The sequence below is a fragment of the Aquarana catesbeiana genome, linkage group LG03 (assembly GCF_042186555.1).
Source record: "Aquarana catesbeiana isolate 2022-GZ linkage group LG03, ASM4218655v1, whole genome shotgun sequence".
Taxonomy (NCBI): domain Eukaryota; kingdom Metazoa; phylum Chordata; class Amphibia; order Anura; family Ranidae; genus Aquarana; species Aquarana catesbeiana.
Window position 1 is genome coordinate 386,409,482 of NC_133326.1, and position 17,984 is coordinate 386,427,465.

Consider the following 17,984-nt stretch of genomic DNA (forward strand, 5'->3'; position numbering starts at 1 on the left):
TCCAGTGATATAGCCAAATTACTTTACTATGTTGGCATGACGACCATATTAGGTGATGATTAAAAATCATATTTGCCCACTTGATACATTGGCCAGCTGTAGGATGGGTATACATTTTGAAAAGCAATTACAATTGATTATTGTCCATCATTCACACACATCTACCTACTCATTGCTTTCACATTTTTACCCCCAAATGACTGATCTGACTGTGGCCATAAAAAAGATAATTGTAGTATAATAGAAAGTGGAGTATATAATTGCTCGAAGTATCAACTGAGCAGTTTAAATTTAATGGGTAGTAAAATTAAAATTTGGGGTGTTATCTCCTGAGTGAAAAACGTATCTGTCTCTAGACCTAAGTCAACCAACAGCGGAGTCAGTGTAAGTAATACAGTCAAAGGGGTTGATTTACTAAAACTGGAGAGTGCAAAAACTGTTGCAGCTGTGCATGGTAGCCAATCCGCTTCTAACTTCAGCTTGTTATTTTAACCACTTCAGCCCTGGAAGCTTTAATCCCCTTCCTGACCAGAGCACTTTTTACAGTTTGGCACTGCGTCGTTTTAACTGACAATTGCACGGTCATACAATGTTGTACCCAAACAAAATTTGCATCCTTTTTTCCCCACCAATAGAGCTTTCTTTTGGTGCTATTTGATAACCTCTGCGGTTTTTATTTTTTTGCTATAATAAATATCCCCAAAATTTAAAAAACAAAAACAAAATTTCTTCATTAGTTTAGACCAATATATATTCTTCTACATATTTTTGGAAAAAAAATTCGTAATAAGCGTTTATTGATTGGTTTGTGCAAAAGTTATAGCATGTACAAACTATGGGAAGGATTTATAGAATTTTTATGGCATTTTTATTATTATTTTTTTTTTTTTACTAGTAATGGCGGTGATCTGTGATTTTTAGCGGTATTGCGATGGACAGATTGGACACTTTTGACACATTTTTGGGACCATTGACATTTATACAGCGATCAGTACTATAAATATGCACTGATTACTGTGTAAATGTCATTGGTAGGGAAGGGGTTAACACTAGGGGGCGATCAAGATGTGTGTTCCCTAGGTTATAACTGTGAGGGGATAGGACTGACTGGGGGAGGAGACATATCGTTGTTCCTACTTAGTAGGAACAAACGATATGTCTCCTCTCCCCTGACAGAACAGGGATTTGTGTGTTTACACACACAAATCCCTGTGCTGGCTCTCATGCACACGACCGTGGGTGGCAGGCGGCGATCGCGCCCGCCGGCCACGCGCATTCCCGTCTGCCGCTGTGCAGCGGGTGCCCTCTGGCGGCTCTTAAAGGGAATTCCGTACTCGTACGGGGTTTCGCGCAGCGGTGCCATTGTGCCGAAGTAAAAATACATGAGCCGGGAACCGGTTAAGCATTGACAAAAAACACTGGAAGCTAATTGGCTTCTATGTGGAGCTGCATCAGACTTTGCACTCTCCAGTTCTAGTAAATCAACCCCATAGCGTGTAGTGAAATGGACATTTGGGGTCTATTCTCCTCAGTAAAGGATGGACTTATCTGTCTCTGGGCACAAGTCAACCCACAGCAAAGCCAGGGTATATAAAATAGCCATAGTTTTTCAAAACTCAATTTTCATTTTAGATATACAGTTTTTGAGAAGAATTCCAGTCAAGATAAAATAGCCATGTCAATGATAAAGATTTTCTTCTGATGGTGGTGGTATTTGCAATGTAGCTTAAATACAGTTTTCATCGGATGTTTAGCCAATTTCAATTAAAATGTATTAGAAATATGGATGCATTGTAGGGATGAGTAACATTCTGTGCAATGGCTAGTTGGGGCCACAGCACATACTAATGACATAGTGCTACCAGTAACAATTGTGTTAACAGATGCACCTCTTTGTGCTCAATAAAATTATTTTTTGCCAAACATTGCATGCAAGGACAAAACACATACATGGTAGGTACTATTGAAATAGCACATATCTATTCCCAGTTTACAAATGATGCATTTAGACTGGAGTTCCCCTTTCAGCCGTAGTCTGCTAGTGCACATTTATCAAATGTATTGCCATGCTTTTGATTTAAACACTCTCCTTGAATCCCATATGGAATTATTTGGGACTTGGTGAAGTGTAGAAGTGTGTAAATACTGTTATTTTTATTCAGTGATTATGCTCTTTGGATGCATATCTGTATCTCATAGCATGACGAAGACATAAGAATATTACTGCATGCACATATGATAAATATGTAATAGAAACACATACCTGATGTCCAGTCCCCAGGGGTGGTAAAGGTGCAACCAGCTGTACATTCTGTCTGCCCATAACCTTCATATACCTAACAAAAACATAGTGCCAGTCATGTTGATGTAAGGAAGAAAGTACAGATTTACAAGTCTGGAACATATCATTTTATGAGTAAGAAACATGGCTTACTCAGTTAAAGTGGGCCTTTCAGTAACGTTTCAAGTTGGCATGAATTAATTTCCAATATATTACCATATGCAGCTCCTGCATACTTTTTCAAAAATGCTCTACCTTATATATTTTAATGATAACCATGAGCTCCATTCAAATTACTCAAATTAGGCTGAGATTATGTCATCAGTCTGCTGCATTTCCTCAGTCTCTTCATCTCCAGTGATCAGACTGCAACATTGTAAGCAGGTCACAAGAAGGCTGCAGCAGGGGCTAATACTTTTTCAGACATTTGAGAGCACAGCAAGAACTGCTTTACCAGGAGGTAAATGATCTTGTCATCTACAGGCCAGCATCTAAGGTTGGACGTAGATGACCTAATTCCCCCATACACACAATTGGGGTGTCTTTGTATTCTGACAGCAGGGAGACTCTCCCACCATCAGAATACACTGATCAGCGCTGCAGATCGACTTCTGTTCAACCACAGTGGCCATATATGGATTTAAATTCGGCCGGTCCCTGCTGAACCACCCGAATTTCAATCTATGCATAGCCAGATTAAGTCCAGGAAGCTGATGCTCACCTTAGATCAAGGGTTTTCAAACTATGGCCCTCCAGTTGTTCAAGCACTACAATTCCCATCATGCCTAGCCATGTCTGTGAATGTCAGAGTTTTACAATGCCTCATGGGATGTGTAGTTCCGCAACAGCTGGAGGGCCGTAGTTTGAGGATCCCTGCCTTAGATAATGCCAGAAAAAGGTGACTTAGTTCTTCTGGAGATAAAAGCAGATAAATGCATTGTCAGGGGGGAGTACTATAATCTCTGTGAAAGATAATATAATACTCAGAGACAATGCTACCTTCCTGTTGTCATTTGAAAGAAGGCATCCCTTCACAAATGCATGCACCTTGCCAAGAGGTCTTTAATAACTGTACTTGAATTTAATGGCAATGTAATTCTGAGGGTTGCCATCTGACAGTTTTATATATACAATATATCCAGTGAGAAGGTGGTCAGCACCTAAATATTACAGTATAAACCCATGCACCCAATCCATTTTGGCAACCACCATCAAATATATTTAAAAGGTTGCAGCACAGAGATTTTATTTGTATAGGTCATTCAGTAATTCAGAAGAGAATAATAGTTTCAAGCAGGGGCTTGCAAAAGGTCTACAAAAGATCCATAGTAGCGTAGTAAAGAAAGTCATACGCTTGGGTGGGCATACACATGTATATACAGTAATATACGTGTATGTGTATGTGTGTGTATATATTATCAGAGAGCCCCCCCTTACATCAGGGTCCCCATTGAGCCCCCCCTTACATTAGGGTCCCCAGAGAGCCCCCCCTTACATCAGGGTCCCCAGAGAGCCTCCTCCTTACATCAGAGTCCCCAGAGAGCCTCCCCCTTGCATCAGGGTCCCCAGATAGCCCCCCCACTTACATCAGGGGTCCCAGAGAGCCCCCCTTACATTAGGGTCCCCAGAGAGCTTTCTCCTTAAATCAGGGTCCCCAGAGAGCCTCTCCCTTAAAATCAGGGTCCCCAGAGAGCCTCCCCCTTGCATCAGGGTCCCCAGAGAGCCCCCCACTTACATCAGGATCCCCAGAGAGCCTCCCCTCCCCTTGGGGACCCCTGCAGAGACCCTGGGCTATGGGCCCCAGATTTGGGGCTATAGCCCCAAAAGCCACCCCCTAGCAACACCACTGGCTTCAAGCATTATTTAAACTGTGTCTGCAGGCATGCAGTAACTTAATTTCTGTGTAAGACAGCAATTTAAAAAAAAAACATGTTTTTAAATATATTTATTTATAAGTTTACAAAAGTTATAAAAAATAATTTAATGTACCTGACATCCAAGGGCTGCTCGTAGAAATCCTAAAACTGTAGGTGATGCGGGTGCAGCTCCTGTTACAATCATTCTAACACGCCCCCCAAGGCTAGCCTGCACACAAAGAAACATAAAGTTACAACATTATGATTCAAAATCAATGCTGGCATGAGCACTGAGCTTCCTGTAAAAAAGGCACTGAAGTTTCAATCACTTTGTTAGATGAGCAAATGTTTGGAAATGACTTGTTCTGTTTTAAGGCCCTTTTCATACCTTTATGTTTTAATTTGTGCATTGTGAGGGAAAAAAAAAAAAGTGTCATAAGAAACAATGATGCTGTATGATGCACTGGGGTTTGAGAAATAAGACATGTCTGTTTTTGTGTGCATTTTCATGCACTGTGTTGCCGAACAGCATCATGAAAATGCATGTAAATGTGCTACAATGCATGTAAAAAGCGCACTAAAAATTGACAAAAATAGACACGATTAATCTGGTCTAATTGATTTTCAGTTTAATAAACATAACTTCTGAGGAGCAGAAAGAGTAACAAATACTAGGATTTTGACAAAAGTTATTAAGAATATACAGTATATTTTCAATCAAAAAGGGTACTAGCGGGGTAATGATTTGTCTTTTAAATTCATGGAGGAATCTAGATTAAAAGCTTATTGAGGTACAGCAAGATCAATGAATGAATGAATGAATAATCAGTGAACAAAAAATGTTTAAATATATTTTTTATAGAGTATTAGATCAGAGCCACGAGTATAGTCATAGCTTCTCTAATGTGAATATAATGTGCTAGTATGTATTTGGCATTTGGTAAAGTAGACAAGGGGCTGAACTGCCTGCAGTGCTGCTGATCACTGAGACATCATCATCCTGTGTAGATGTCAAGGTTCTTTAGCCCCAAACTATTTGGCAATGCTCACTACATACAACAATATTAGCCCCACTGCCTACTCCGCCTCTATCCATTATTTTGCCAGAACCAAGGTGGCAACCCTAGGTGTATAGCAATCTGCAGAAGGTAACATTTGGTCACACCGCACAAGCACCTTTTATGTTATATAAATGTAAGCTATTTGGGTTTCAACACAGCCATTATCAATTTGAAAACATTGGACCTTGCCTGTGTAATGTGTACTGAAACACCCACTTGTAGTCTCCATCAGAAGTCCATGTGACAGGTGACAATGCAGGAATACAGCTGGGAGACAGGAAAACATCATTGTCACCCCATAACATAAAGTGCCCGACAAGGTCTGTCATGGCAGGATCACCAGATATTATTTTACTGAAATATGCAGATTTCAAAAGACCGATAACTACTTTTAAAATGATAAGAACCACTTGAGTCCCAACTATGGCTAGGTTCACCTTTTGCAGGAAAAAAATGTGCATTTATTTATTTATTATTTTATTTATTTATTTATTTTACAAAGGAGCCTGCAAAGCATTTTCATCATGATTGTGGGTCCAATGCCAGGCTCCTGCAAATTCTTCCTACAGTTCCCTGCCTGTACAGAGTTAATGGCTTTCAGTTGGAGGGCTGGCGAAAGTGTCATCTCTGTGAATGACACAGTGTAGATATTTGCCAGCACGCCGCAGATCTTCAGATTGAGTCCAAAAGTTTTTTTTTAATTAAATTCAATTTGTCCACATCAAATGATGTATATGTTAGGGTAGACTATGAAACCTTAAAGATATAATGTGTGGAACCCAGCCTGAAATGAAAAACACTCTGGGACTCAATGAATTTTAGGAAGAAGAAAATCTGGGGACTTAAGCAGTTAACATGTTAATACATCAAAGCTTATATGGGATTTTAGTGACTGGGTTTGAATATACTTCAAGGAATCTTGATTTTTAAAGGAAAGGCCAGATGGCAGATTGCTGGGGTTCACAAATTTACAAAACCTACCAGATTTGCACTTTAGTGGCCTGTCTGATATTTTATATAACTCAGTCAGATCTACATGGTAGCTGATCTGTTCACCTTTAGGGCAGTGATGTTATTATACAGGTATACATAGGTAACTGGAAAACATTTCTCCTCTAAGGCACAGTACGCTCTAAATTTTTCATGGCATATTTCCATTAATAAGCCATCCTCATTTCTAAGGAATGCAACTGGTGATAAAGCATAGGTCTTTAATTATTCATTGCATCAATGAGTAATGGAACTGAAGGACAAAATGTGCTGGTAAATGATTAAAAAAATACTTAAGCGACAATTTAAAATCTGAAAGTATCAAGACTGACTTTTCATAGTCATGTATTGATGTAGTTACAAAGAAAAAAAAAATGTAAATTGATTTCCAAAATACCACATTAAATGAATAATAGGTTTGATAACATTTTGTACAGTGCAGCATGAACTCCACTTATCATCCAGCAAATGGAATTTTGTGACAATAACCTATTGGAAGAATGAGAACTCCTGTGAGTAAGATACATTCACATAGGTGGTTTCATCTGCATGCCTTGATTCTGGCATACAGAACTCATTGGAAACCATTCAAACCCGACAAAGGAATCACAACTTTTATGATGACAAAACTACTACTGGATGGCACTGACAATGCAGGACATGCCCTTTGATCCTAAAGGACTTGTGTAGTCTTGGGATGATAGAACGTCAATGGTTCCATCACTAGCCAATGTACATTGACAAAAAGCCTGCGGTAATGCACCCTTACAGGTATTTGTCATATTTATATCATACAGTATCTAATTTTACTCAATATTGGTACATATGTTATTTTAAACGTATTTCTAAGTTTTTAATAATTTTATTGAGAAAAATTAAACCATTTCAGTGTTTTAACTTGCTAATTCCAATTTATTGACTTAAAAATATTGAAACCAAAGAACATCAGTCTTCTAGGAGGACAGCAATGACAGACTACATATTGCTGTTACAATGGGTTTCCTTAAAGTGGTTCTAAAACGAAAACATTTTTTACCTTGATGCATTCTCTGCATTAGGTTCACAGCAGAAGGGACAACAAGTTCACACAATGGACAGCTGCCGTAGCACTTTACCACTCCGGCATCTGTCTGTTGTCGGCTGCGGTAGGGGGCATTGTGGGGAGTGATTCAGCGAATCACATGGCTCCCTTCTTCATTTTTTTTGTCTTGTACAAACTTTATTTGAAGTGTACAAAATGTACACTTCATTCATGGTGCTGTACAGCAGCGCAATATGCTGCGCTGCTGTATAGCTCCGTGTAATTTGGTATGGTGCACTGCAATAAAATGCAGCATGGCTGCATTTTACCACAGCACACTGCAGCGCAACCCTAGACAACTGTTTTCTGTGTGTCCTTGTGATGACAAACGTTTTACAATGCAGCTAAACATCTGTCACTGCACATAGTGTGAATTCAGCCTCAAGGTAAACAATGTTTTACAATTTCCTGTGCTTTCCCACCTCCCTAAATACTTACCTGAATCCTCAATCGATCCAGTTCTTTGCACGGCTGCATCTCCTCTCTCCCTCTACTCACAAGAATTGAGGCAGCAGTGGGAGTCATTGAGTCCTGCTGCTGTCAATCAAATCATGTGAGGAGGGAGCCATGCTATGTGTGCCTATGGATGCACACAGCCTGGCTTGGGATCAAGCCTTTACATCTGCCCCCATAGAAAGCCGTTTGCTATGGGGGCAGATGGAGAAGAGGAAGAGCAGACTGAGCGGGCGACAGAAGAGGAGGTTTGGGGCTGCTCTGTGCAATACCATGACAAACTATTTGTTTTTTTTTACTGTTCTGTAATTTTAACAATAACCTTTTAACTATTATAAACCTAGTTAAATGAATTAGTGGTGTGTATAATGCTTGCTGTCTAATTGTTTTAACCAGTTTAGGTCCCTTTCAAACCTGCCGGTTTTTTAGGCGGACCTGAATGAACGCTCTATACAGGTCTATGGAGTGACAGATGTCAGCGGTGACATTTCCTCTCACATCCGATCCGCTAAATTCAGACAGATGGAAACCCTATTTTTCATCCGTTTGGCGGATCAGATGAAAACGAACAGGTGGTCTGTTTTCATCCAATCCCCCATAAGGGGGGAGCGGAGGTCTGACACGTCCGTCCCTGCATAGTGAAGGGAGACAGACCTGTCATCCGTCTGCTCAGCGGGGATCAACGAAGCCATCCCTGCTGAGCAAAGTGGAGTCCATACACGGACACGCCCATGTGAAAAGGGGCCTAGGTCTGTAGTTTATTTTGGTTGGCTACTAATCTGTTTATGTGGCTATACTGAGAGTATGGAGGCAACACATACTGTAAAGATCACACAGACATATTGATAAAAATTATAAAATGGATAGGGGGAGCTCAGTTTGTCCGTTCTCCTTTTTATGTTCCATTGACTGTTTTCTTTAGAGGAAACGTTCAGGAGAACCAAGGAGGATGCTGCTGGGACTGCTTTCAAAAGGTAAAAGGGGTCAAAGGTAATTTGATGAGTTCACTACACATGTGGGTGGATGTTGGAAAAGCACAGGGGGAAGAAAACACACAAAGGTTTGGCACTTTATGTTGAAGTAAAAGCAAGTGAATGTTTTGTAAAGATTTCTTTTTTTTTTTTTTTTAATGGAGCACTTTATAATTGCAGTATTGGTTTGGATAATTGTTGCAAAAGGAGAACTGCAGATATTTTATTTACTTTATATATAGTATATATTTAACCCTTTGGCTGCCGTCACCTCCCATCCCTTTAAGGGTTTTCAGATGCCGGGAGGCGGGGTCTATGATCAAGTGACCGCCGTGAATGGCTGTCACGGCAGTCACATGAATGGAAAGCTCCCGGGGAGCTTTCAGATAGCCCGCTGGTAACTGTGCCGGTCACGCGCAGGACATTTTGCAATGTTGCATGCAAATATGCGGCCACACAGCACCAAGGCCCACCCGCCGAGAGGCTGCTTATTTGTTTGCTGTCTGCGCCAACAGGTTAATATTAATTTTTGATGAGCACAGTCACCCCAAATATTGATTTGTTTTCAATTTTACTTCTTTTTAGCCACTTTGCATTTTTGTAATTGATAAAAATAAACAATTAAAATGCATACCTTTGAAAGCACTTTTACTTTAAAGCATTTCTTCACACCTGCCTAAAACTTTTTCACAGTACTGTATGTTTGGTAAACTCTGTTTTAAGATTATATGAAGCTTATACTAGTGTTCACAGATAGGTACCAAGCAAAAAAAGGGTAGCCAATCCAAGCAACTGTAGCGATATGGACTCTTACCAGAAAGCCTCGTACCTTCCAGTGTTCCAAACATTGTCCCTGTGATTATTCATGCAGCCAGTGACCTCACACCTGTGTGCCAACGGAGTGAGTTATAGGGCATATAGTCCTCTTTGAATCTGCTTCTATGTATCCATGTACCCTAAGACTACAAATCCCAGGGACTCTTGCAGTACCCTGAAGGTTGCTGGGAGGTATGATAAAAGGAGCTTAGACCCCCCGCATGCTCTCTTCCTCCTGGAACTGATGCAAGACGGACCTCTCTGTGTGACAGAGAGAGAGAGGTCGCGGCCTACCATGTGGAACGGTACTTCCACCACAAGGCTAGAGAGGCTTAGCCCTGCTACCTGCTGTTGGACATCCTGTTACTAGCATCATTTACAGCGCCTACCCATCGGTGCGGACGTGTGGAGAAAGTCACTACAGAAGGCAGAGACAGAGGATCCGTTGCCAGAGTGTTGCCATCCATGTTCCTGTCTAGAAGACTGCAGATCGATTTGGGTTGTTGGTGAGAGAGCAAGCTGCTCAATCTTTATCTATTCACTAGCACCATTACGGAACACAGTGCGCGTACATCTCTACCCAAGAACACTTTACTGCATTGCTGGAACACTGTACTCAGATGCCTTAGGCCTTCACCACTTGGAATCTGGAATCAGCAGGAGATTAGCTCTCCCATTAAAATAGCATAGGCTGTCTAGATTACATCTATCTCAGTGTGGATACATGTGTAGTTAACTGAAACATCCACTAGGAGGTGACTTTGGATATGAATATAGTGTATCCTTGTGTATATAGCATTATTCATTGTTTAAACATTGTTGTGTCTTCGGGAAGAATCTGTTTGCTGAGTTGGCACTATTATCACAGCTCAGCAGATTTACTCCTTTCTTTGTGAAAAAGTAAAGCATTTTAGAACCTTATACTACTGCGTTGCTTGATTCTTGCTTTATAGTATTAACAGGATGTCTGAACCCAGAGTGTCAGGTGGGTTGGAAGGTTCACTTGGTCATGGCCATGCAGATGAGTGGGTAATTCTCAGCAGTCCCCAAGGGGGCCGTGCTACATTTTGGGGCTCGTCTGGGATGCTATCTGCAACAGGTCCCAGTGGACCTACATCGGAGCCACAATTTGAGTGGGAAGCCGCATCCATGGCCATAGTCGCTTGGAGTCAAAGTTATGGGACTCCCATCAGCAGAAGCAATGTTCTGGAGACCTCAGGGAGTGAACATACCGAGACGGAGATCAGAAGGTGACTGAGAGCTTTAGTGCCAGGGCACCGGGTTTTACCTGGTGGAAACTGAAGCCTCCATGGAGATGGATCAAGTCAGGGCACTGATAGAATGGTCGGAAGAAATGCCAGTGTGCTTTCAGGAAGAAGAAGATCAGCTTGACAGAGGATGTGATGGCAAGGGTATCCCCCCTCAGAAGAGAGAGAGGAGGGAGTGAAAAGCCACCTCTAACAAAAGCTCACGAGAAAAATCCTGTGCCTATGGGAACTGACTTAAGGGGCCAGCATCCCTCCACTCTCTTTCTACACAGATGTGAGTCGGCTGGTCGATAGCCTGGTGAAGAATGGGCCTGGGAATGCTAATCAAATTTATCGGAGACTTCAATTTTTCTCAGGACAGTTGCCAATGCCTGTGGGAGAAGACAAGTTTGAAACCTGGATGAGTCAAGCTTTACAGGCTATGGAAGAGTGGAGTGTTTCAGAGGCTGTGAAACAACAGCAACTTAACTTAGTGAGAGCCTTCGAGGCCCAGCAACCAATGTGATCTGTAACCTATGGATGGGCAAGAGGACTTGTGTTGACTTGGACTACATTAAGGCTTTGTGTGCTGTTTTTGGAAGAGTTGAGACCATCGCCGTTCTGACGTACAAGTTCAACCACACCCATCAACAAAGAGGGGAAAGTTTGTCGGAATACATCTCTCGAGTAGATTGGATGCTACACCAAATCATCCTCAAGAAAGGTCTTGACCCCAAAGGCGCTGAGCAGGTACGACTGGATCGGGTGCTACATGGGGCCCTATTGTGCTGAAGCTGTTACTGAAAAGGACCCAGGTGGTACCAACCTATCCTGAATTGATGAGAGGTTCGAGAGGAAGGGGCTCTGCTGGAAGAAAAGAGCCAAAGACCGAGAGATGTGAATCCTGTTACCGGAAACAAAGAGAAAGTGGTGGCCTGCGCTGTACATGCTGAAATAGAGTTTTCCAATGACAATAGTGGAACCGAATCTGAACCCAAGGGATTGACTCCCCCTGACATCCATAAACCAGTTGTATAACTAGGGCCAATGGAACTGATGGCGCTAGTAGCACAGGCTCAGACTCAAATGTACCACGCGCTGATGAGCGTAATGGAGACCCAAGCAAAAGTTCAGGAGCAAGCGACTCGTGCAAGCGAACCAAAACAGTACTCAGGACTAGAGAGGAGGCGTTATTGATATGGAGAAACTGGACATTTCCGAACTAAGTATCCCAAGGCAGGTGTCAGCCCTCAACCCCTTAATGAAGTCTTGAGAGCGTTACAGAAACTCCTCCTCCCCAAGCCAGTGGGAAACTTCAAGGGACCTCAATGAGGGAGCTAGTTGGGAGTCCCAAGGGAAGGCTGTGCTCCAAGGACAAGAAAAGAAATTGGAATAAAAACAAGAGGGGAGAATGCAAGTTATCAGTCCTCTCGCACCCGCTCGTGCTCAAGCACGACCCAAAATTAAAATCCCCAGAAAATGGAAGAAGCGGACAGGAAATCAATGCGCTAAACAAGCAGTTAAATCTCAAACACCACCTCCAAGGAGGCCTGTTAGAGCACATGCCTTATTGGCACCTGGAGGGAACCAACCAAGAACTCAGTGGAGCCTTCCCCATAGTATCAGTCCAAGTGGAGGGCATCTATACACAAGCACTGTTGGATACTGGAGCTCAAGTAACCCTGCTGTATCAAGACTTCTATCATAAGTACTTGAAACACATCCCCTTGTGTAAACTTGACGAGCTGGAAATTTGGGAAATTGGAACTCAGAAGTGCCCTTAAAATGGTTACATACTTATCAAGATAACCTTCAAATCTGCTTTAGCTGGAAGGCCAGAGACATTTGACACGTTAGCTGTCGTATGCCCTCGACTGGAGCTGGCAGAAATTCTTTGCTGATAGAAACTAATACCATATTAGTGAGAAGACTACTCACCCCCTTGGCCGTAGAGGGTGCTCCCGTTGGGAAAATCCATCCTTAGTTGAGGCAAGCATTTCAGAGGGTATTGCAAGAAAAGAAGGCACCCGTCAAAGGAGTGGGGAGGTTGTGGCAACTAGAAAGGACTCAAGAAAGGGTGCTGCAGCCTGGAGAGAGAGCCTGTCTCAAAGCCACTGTCAAGTTATCCTGGGACCAACGGGGTCCGTATGTGGTGGTAGAAGCTCACCCCACAGAGGAGGAAGTTGGGCTAGAGTTAGTTCCAGAAATGATACCCACTAGGGCTCTGTTGCAGAGTGGGGGGGCGAGTTACTGTTAGTGTGCACAACTTCACTAGTCTCCCGATCAGCCTAAAGCCTCAAATGTTGATCGGGAAAGTGAGCACTGCTACCCCGGTATGGAAGAATGAGACAGCCCAAATGGGAGATGGAAGAAACACCACTACTCACTTCCCAAGCCTCCTCCTGTTTGGGAATGAAAGATCAAAGCTCAGATAGATCAGTGGGAGAAGATATTCTCAAAAAATGACTTTGATGTGGGCTGTGCTAAGAGTGCTCAACATCGCATCTGATTGACTGAGAATAAGCCATTTCGAGAAAGGGCAAGACAGGTCCCCTTATGTGATTTGGAAGACCTTCGGGAACAACTGGCTGAACTGAAAAGGTCAGGAGTGATTAAAGAGTCCCGAAGCCCTTATGCTTCTGCGTTTGTGGTGGTGAAAAAGAAGAATGGGTCTCTACGGATGTGCATAGATTATCGAACCTTGAATCAAAGAACTATCCCCAATCAATACACAACCTCTCGCATAGAAGAAACCTTGCAGTGTTTATCTGGGGCAAATCCCTATGCACCCAGAAGACCGGGAGAAGACTGCTTTTATTAGCCCACTGGGATTCTTTGAGTTTGATCAGATGCCTTGGGACTGACCCCAGCGACTGATGGAGAATACAGTGGGTGATATGAACCTGGTAGAAGTACTGGTTTACCTTGATGACATCAATGTAATGTTTGGTTGAACTTTGGAAGAGCATGAGGCCTGATTGGAGAAAGTTTTCCAGCGATTACACGAAGAGGGGTTGAAGCTTTCATTGGAGAAGTGCCAATTCTACCAGACCTCTGTCACCTATTTAGGGCATGTGGTATCTGCAGAAGGGATAGCCACTGATCCACAAAAACTGGAGGTGGTCACTTCTTGGCCTCGACCCACCACCGTCACCGAGTTGAGATCGTTTTTGGGTTTCTGTTCTTACTACAGACAAGAAGAACTTCTCTTAGATTGCTCGGCCCTTGAACGAGATGTTACAGAAGCAAACAGATGGAGAACAGAAAACCCCGAAAAGGAGGTGGCAGAAGGTCGAAGGAATCTATCCAGGACCAGTGGACCGTGAAGTGTGAGAGGTCTTTTGAGAAGCTGAAGGGGAGTTTAGTTGAAGCTCCGTTGCTGGCTTACGCTGACCCCTTGAAGCCTTACGAATTACATGTGGATGCCGGTAAAGACGGTATTGGGGGAGTGTTGTATCAAGAATCAGAAGGGAAGCTCTGTCCAGTAGCATATGTCGGTCGCAGCCTTACTCCCCCTGAGAAGAATTATCTGGTACACAAGTTGGAATTCCTGGCCCTCAAGTGGGCTGTAGTGGACAAACTTTGAGACTACCTGTATGGAGCCACCTTTGTGGTGAAAACGGATAACAATCCCCTGGCCTATTTGCTATCTTCTGCCAAGCTGGATGCCACTGGGCAATGGTGGCTAGCCGCTTTAACAGAGTTACAATTCAGCTTGAAATATCGGCCAGGAGTAGGAAATAGAGATGCTGATGCTCTTTCCCAAAGACCACACTTCACCCATAATGATCAGAGAAGTTGGGTTAATTTACCTCCCGAAGGAGTACAAGCAGTGTGTAAAGGGGTGGAGTATAAGCACAGGGGAGCAATAGGAGCTGAAGCTGTGTGGGTCACCCCTGGGAGAGTACTGAAACATTATTGCAACCTGACCCAAGTACGCAGCCAAAAATTACCCCAGCTGACTGAGGACATGAGGAGGACCAGCGGGAAGATCCGCTAGGAAACTTAATAATTAAATCACTATCGACTAAAGACCCTCGGATACTGATGGATAGTCCCATTGAGGTTGCCAAGGTGATTCATAGAGAATGGGAGAGAATGAAAATAGAAGAGGGGATCCTGAATCGAAGAGGTTCCTCCGAAAAGGCAGAAGGTGTAAGCCAGCTGTTCCTTCTGGAAAAACATCGCTTGACTGTGCTAACCGCACTTCATGATGACCATGGTCATTTAGGCCCAGATAGAACTTTCAAACTAGTCAAGGACCAAATCTATTGGCCAAACATGAGGACTGAGGTGGAAAGTTACTGTCCCTCCTGCAGCAGGTGTATTAAGAGGAAGACTCTACCAGGCAGGGCTGCCCCAATGGGTCACTTACGAAGTCAGGGACCTATGGAGTTGGTGTGCATTGATTTTCTGTGCGTGGAACCTGATCTGAGTGGGAGGAGTAATGTCCTGGTTGTGACAGATCATTTCACCCAATATGCCCAGGCCTTCCCCACCAGGGATCAAAAAGCCAGCACAGTGGCCAAGACTTTAGTAGAGAAGTTCTTTATCCATTATGGGCTCCCTCAGCGTCTACATTCAGCTCAAGGCTGGGACTTCTAAAGTAGATTGGTCCGCAGACTGTGTGAACTCTTGAACATAAAGAAATCGAGAACTACCCCTTACCACCCTCAAGGTGATCCACAGCCAGAGCGGTTTAACCGCACACTCTTGAACATGCTGGGAACCCTCCCACTAGAGAAGAAACAGCATTGGGGAGACCATATTGCTGCAATAGTCCATGCCTACAATAGTACCTCAAATGATGCTACTGGATACTCCCCTTACAGACTGATATTTGGGAGAGAGGCTCGCTTACCGGTAGATCTAGCCTTTGGAACCTCCACTGATCACACCTCTCAAGCCTTTTACAAGGGCTATGTTGATGGGCTAAGGAAGAATCTAAAGGTAGCCTATGAAAAAGCAAAGGAAGAGAACAAAGGACTAGGAGGAACTTTGATCTTAAAGTAAGAGTTCAAGACCTGCAACCTGGAGATCGGGTGTTAGGCAATCTAGGAGTGCCAGGAAAACATAAACTATCAGATTGATGGCATTCCCAACCCTACATTGTTTGCCAACGACTACCGGGACTTACTGTATATCAGATCAGACCAGAAGGGAAGACAGAGCCATTAAAAACTTGGCATCAGAATCACCTGTTGCCTATTTCAGAGGCTGTATGGGTACCTTCCACCCCTTATTCCGAGCCATCTCAGCCTCCAACATTGAGGTCTTGGCACAGAAAACCATGTACCCTCACATCTATTGAAGACGAAAATGATGATGAGGAAGTACTTTTAGATTGGTCGTGGGTCCACTCTATGGGAGATGATCCTCTAGACCCTGCAGCTGAACCAGAAGACTGTTTAGGGACAGGCCCTCACATGCCTTATGCTGAGGCCATAGCTTCTGGTCCATTGTTACTTTAATTTGCCAGAATATATCCTATCACAGAACCTCCATCAACTGTGTATGGACTTAGCAATAATGTTGTTGATTAGGACACATTTACTGTATAAGTATCTGTGAGCAGCCATAGACTTTTTGTTAACCGTCTTTGCTTTAGAAAATGCCAAAAATGTACCTAACTCGCTAAAAATTATTTTTGCATTGGTCTATTGTTTAAAAATGGTTGACATAAACATCACCATGATCTTAGCCAAGAGGGGGGGGGGGTTTGGGACTTTAAATGAGGCACAATATTTGTGCCTCCATCCTGGGTTCAAGTACATAAGAAGGGAAAGTGGGACTTTAAATTAGGCAATTGACTTGTGGAGGAAGAGTATTTTAGTAAACATTTTTTATTTGTAACGATAGTAAAAAAGTATTATCATATATATGGACAATGGCATAAACATAATGGATACATATACATTAGCTTGGCAGCACATAAGAGGTAGTAAATGTTGATAAATATAATACAAGGTGTTTCGTATTAGCAGGCATTAGTACACCATATGCAAAAGAGCTGCTATAAGATAGGTACACATACACATTGATAATTGCATAGTACTCGATGAATTTTAAATGTATGAAAAGTATATATGGGCCAGTGAATATGTAATGAGCCAGACTTGTCTGAGCACCCCGTGGAAACTCCACGCGTTTCATGGCTATATGCCATTCATCAGGAGTTGCGTACAGAAGTAAACTGTAAATATAAATACATTTGTAGTATTAGTAATTATGTTCTACCCCTTTAAAGGGAGAAAAGACCTCATGGGGAGAAAGATTTATACTCACATGTCGGCTAAAGCACTGTGCTTGGCTAGCATCGAGGAGGATGGGACCCCGAATGGTTGTCTGTTCCGGAGCTGAGGCAAGGAACCCCACCCCAGCCAAGAAAACCTCCACATAGCATGCCCAATTGCTACAACACATTCAACATGTGTGGGAATGATTGCAAGTATGGTGTTCTGGAAAAAATGTATAAAAATTTGAAAAATATGTGTAAAAGCAGTGAAAAAAAGTGAGAAAATGTGAAAAGTGAAAAAACATGAGTGTTTGAGAGAAAAAAATAAATAAATAAAATTGATATGTGTATGTTTTAATGAGTGTTGTGTATATATAAAAATACACACATACACCATAGTGAGTGGGTATGTTGCGTGAGTCAAAAGAAAAAAAGGGTAAAGGGCTGAAAAAAAGAAAATATACATAACTTACGTGTGTCTGTATCCAGTGAATGGGCTGTGTGTGTTACCTCCCTGGTAGGGATGAGCCGAACACCCCCCTGTTCAGTTGGCACCAAAACATGCGAACAGGCAAAAAGTTCACTCGAACACGCGAACATTGTTAAAGTCTATGGGACATGAATAATCAAAAGTGCTAATTTTAAAGGCTTATATGCAAGTTATTGTCATAAAAAGTGTTTGGGGACCTGGGTCCTGCCCCAGGGGACATAGATCAATGCAAAAAAAAGTTTTAAAAACGTCCGTTTTTTTCGGGAGCAGTGATTTTAATAATGCTTAAAGTGAAACAATAAAAGTGTAATATCCCTTTAAATTTCGTACCTGGGGGGTGTCTATAGTATGCCTGTAAAGGGGCGCATGTTTCCTGTGTTTAGAACAGTCTGACAGCAAAATGACATTTCAAAGGAAAAAAAGTCATTTAAAACTACTCGCGGCTATTAATGAATTGCCGGTCCGACAATACACATAAAAGTTCATTGATAAAAACGGCATGG

At 42.6% G+C, this 17,984-nt stretch overlaps 1 protein-coding gene across 4 annotated transcripts in view; it reads right to left on the bottom strand.

Moving 5' to 3' along the window:
• ACSL6 (acyl-CoA synthetase long chain family member 6) overlaps positions 1-17,984 on the bottom strand; it is a 318,324-nt gene that overhangs the window by 30,192 nt on the left and 270,148 nt on the right. For all 4 annotated transcript variants that reach the window (XM_073620688.1, XM_073620690.1, XM_073620689.1 and 1 more), the window contains exons 14-15: positions 4,271-4,366; positions 2,264-2,336 (exon numbers count right to left, since the gene is read on the bottom strand). In XM_073620688.1, coding sequence (XP_073476789.1) covers positions 2,264-2,336; positions 4,271-4,366 — 169 coding nt within the window. The remainder of the gene's footprint in view (positions 1-2,263; positions 2,337-4,270; positions 4,367-17,984) is intronic.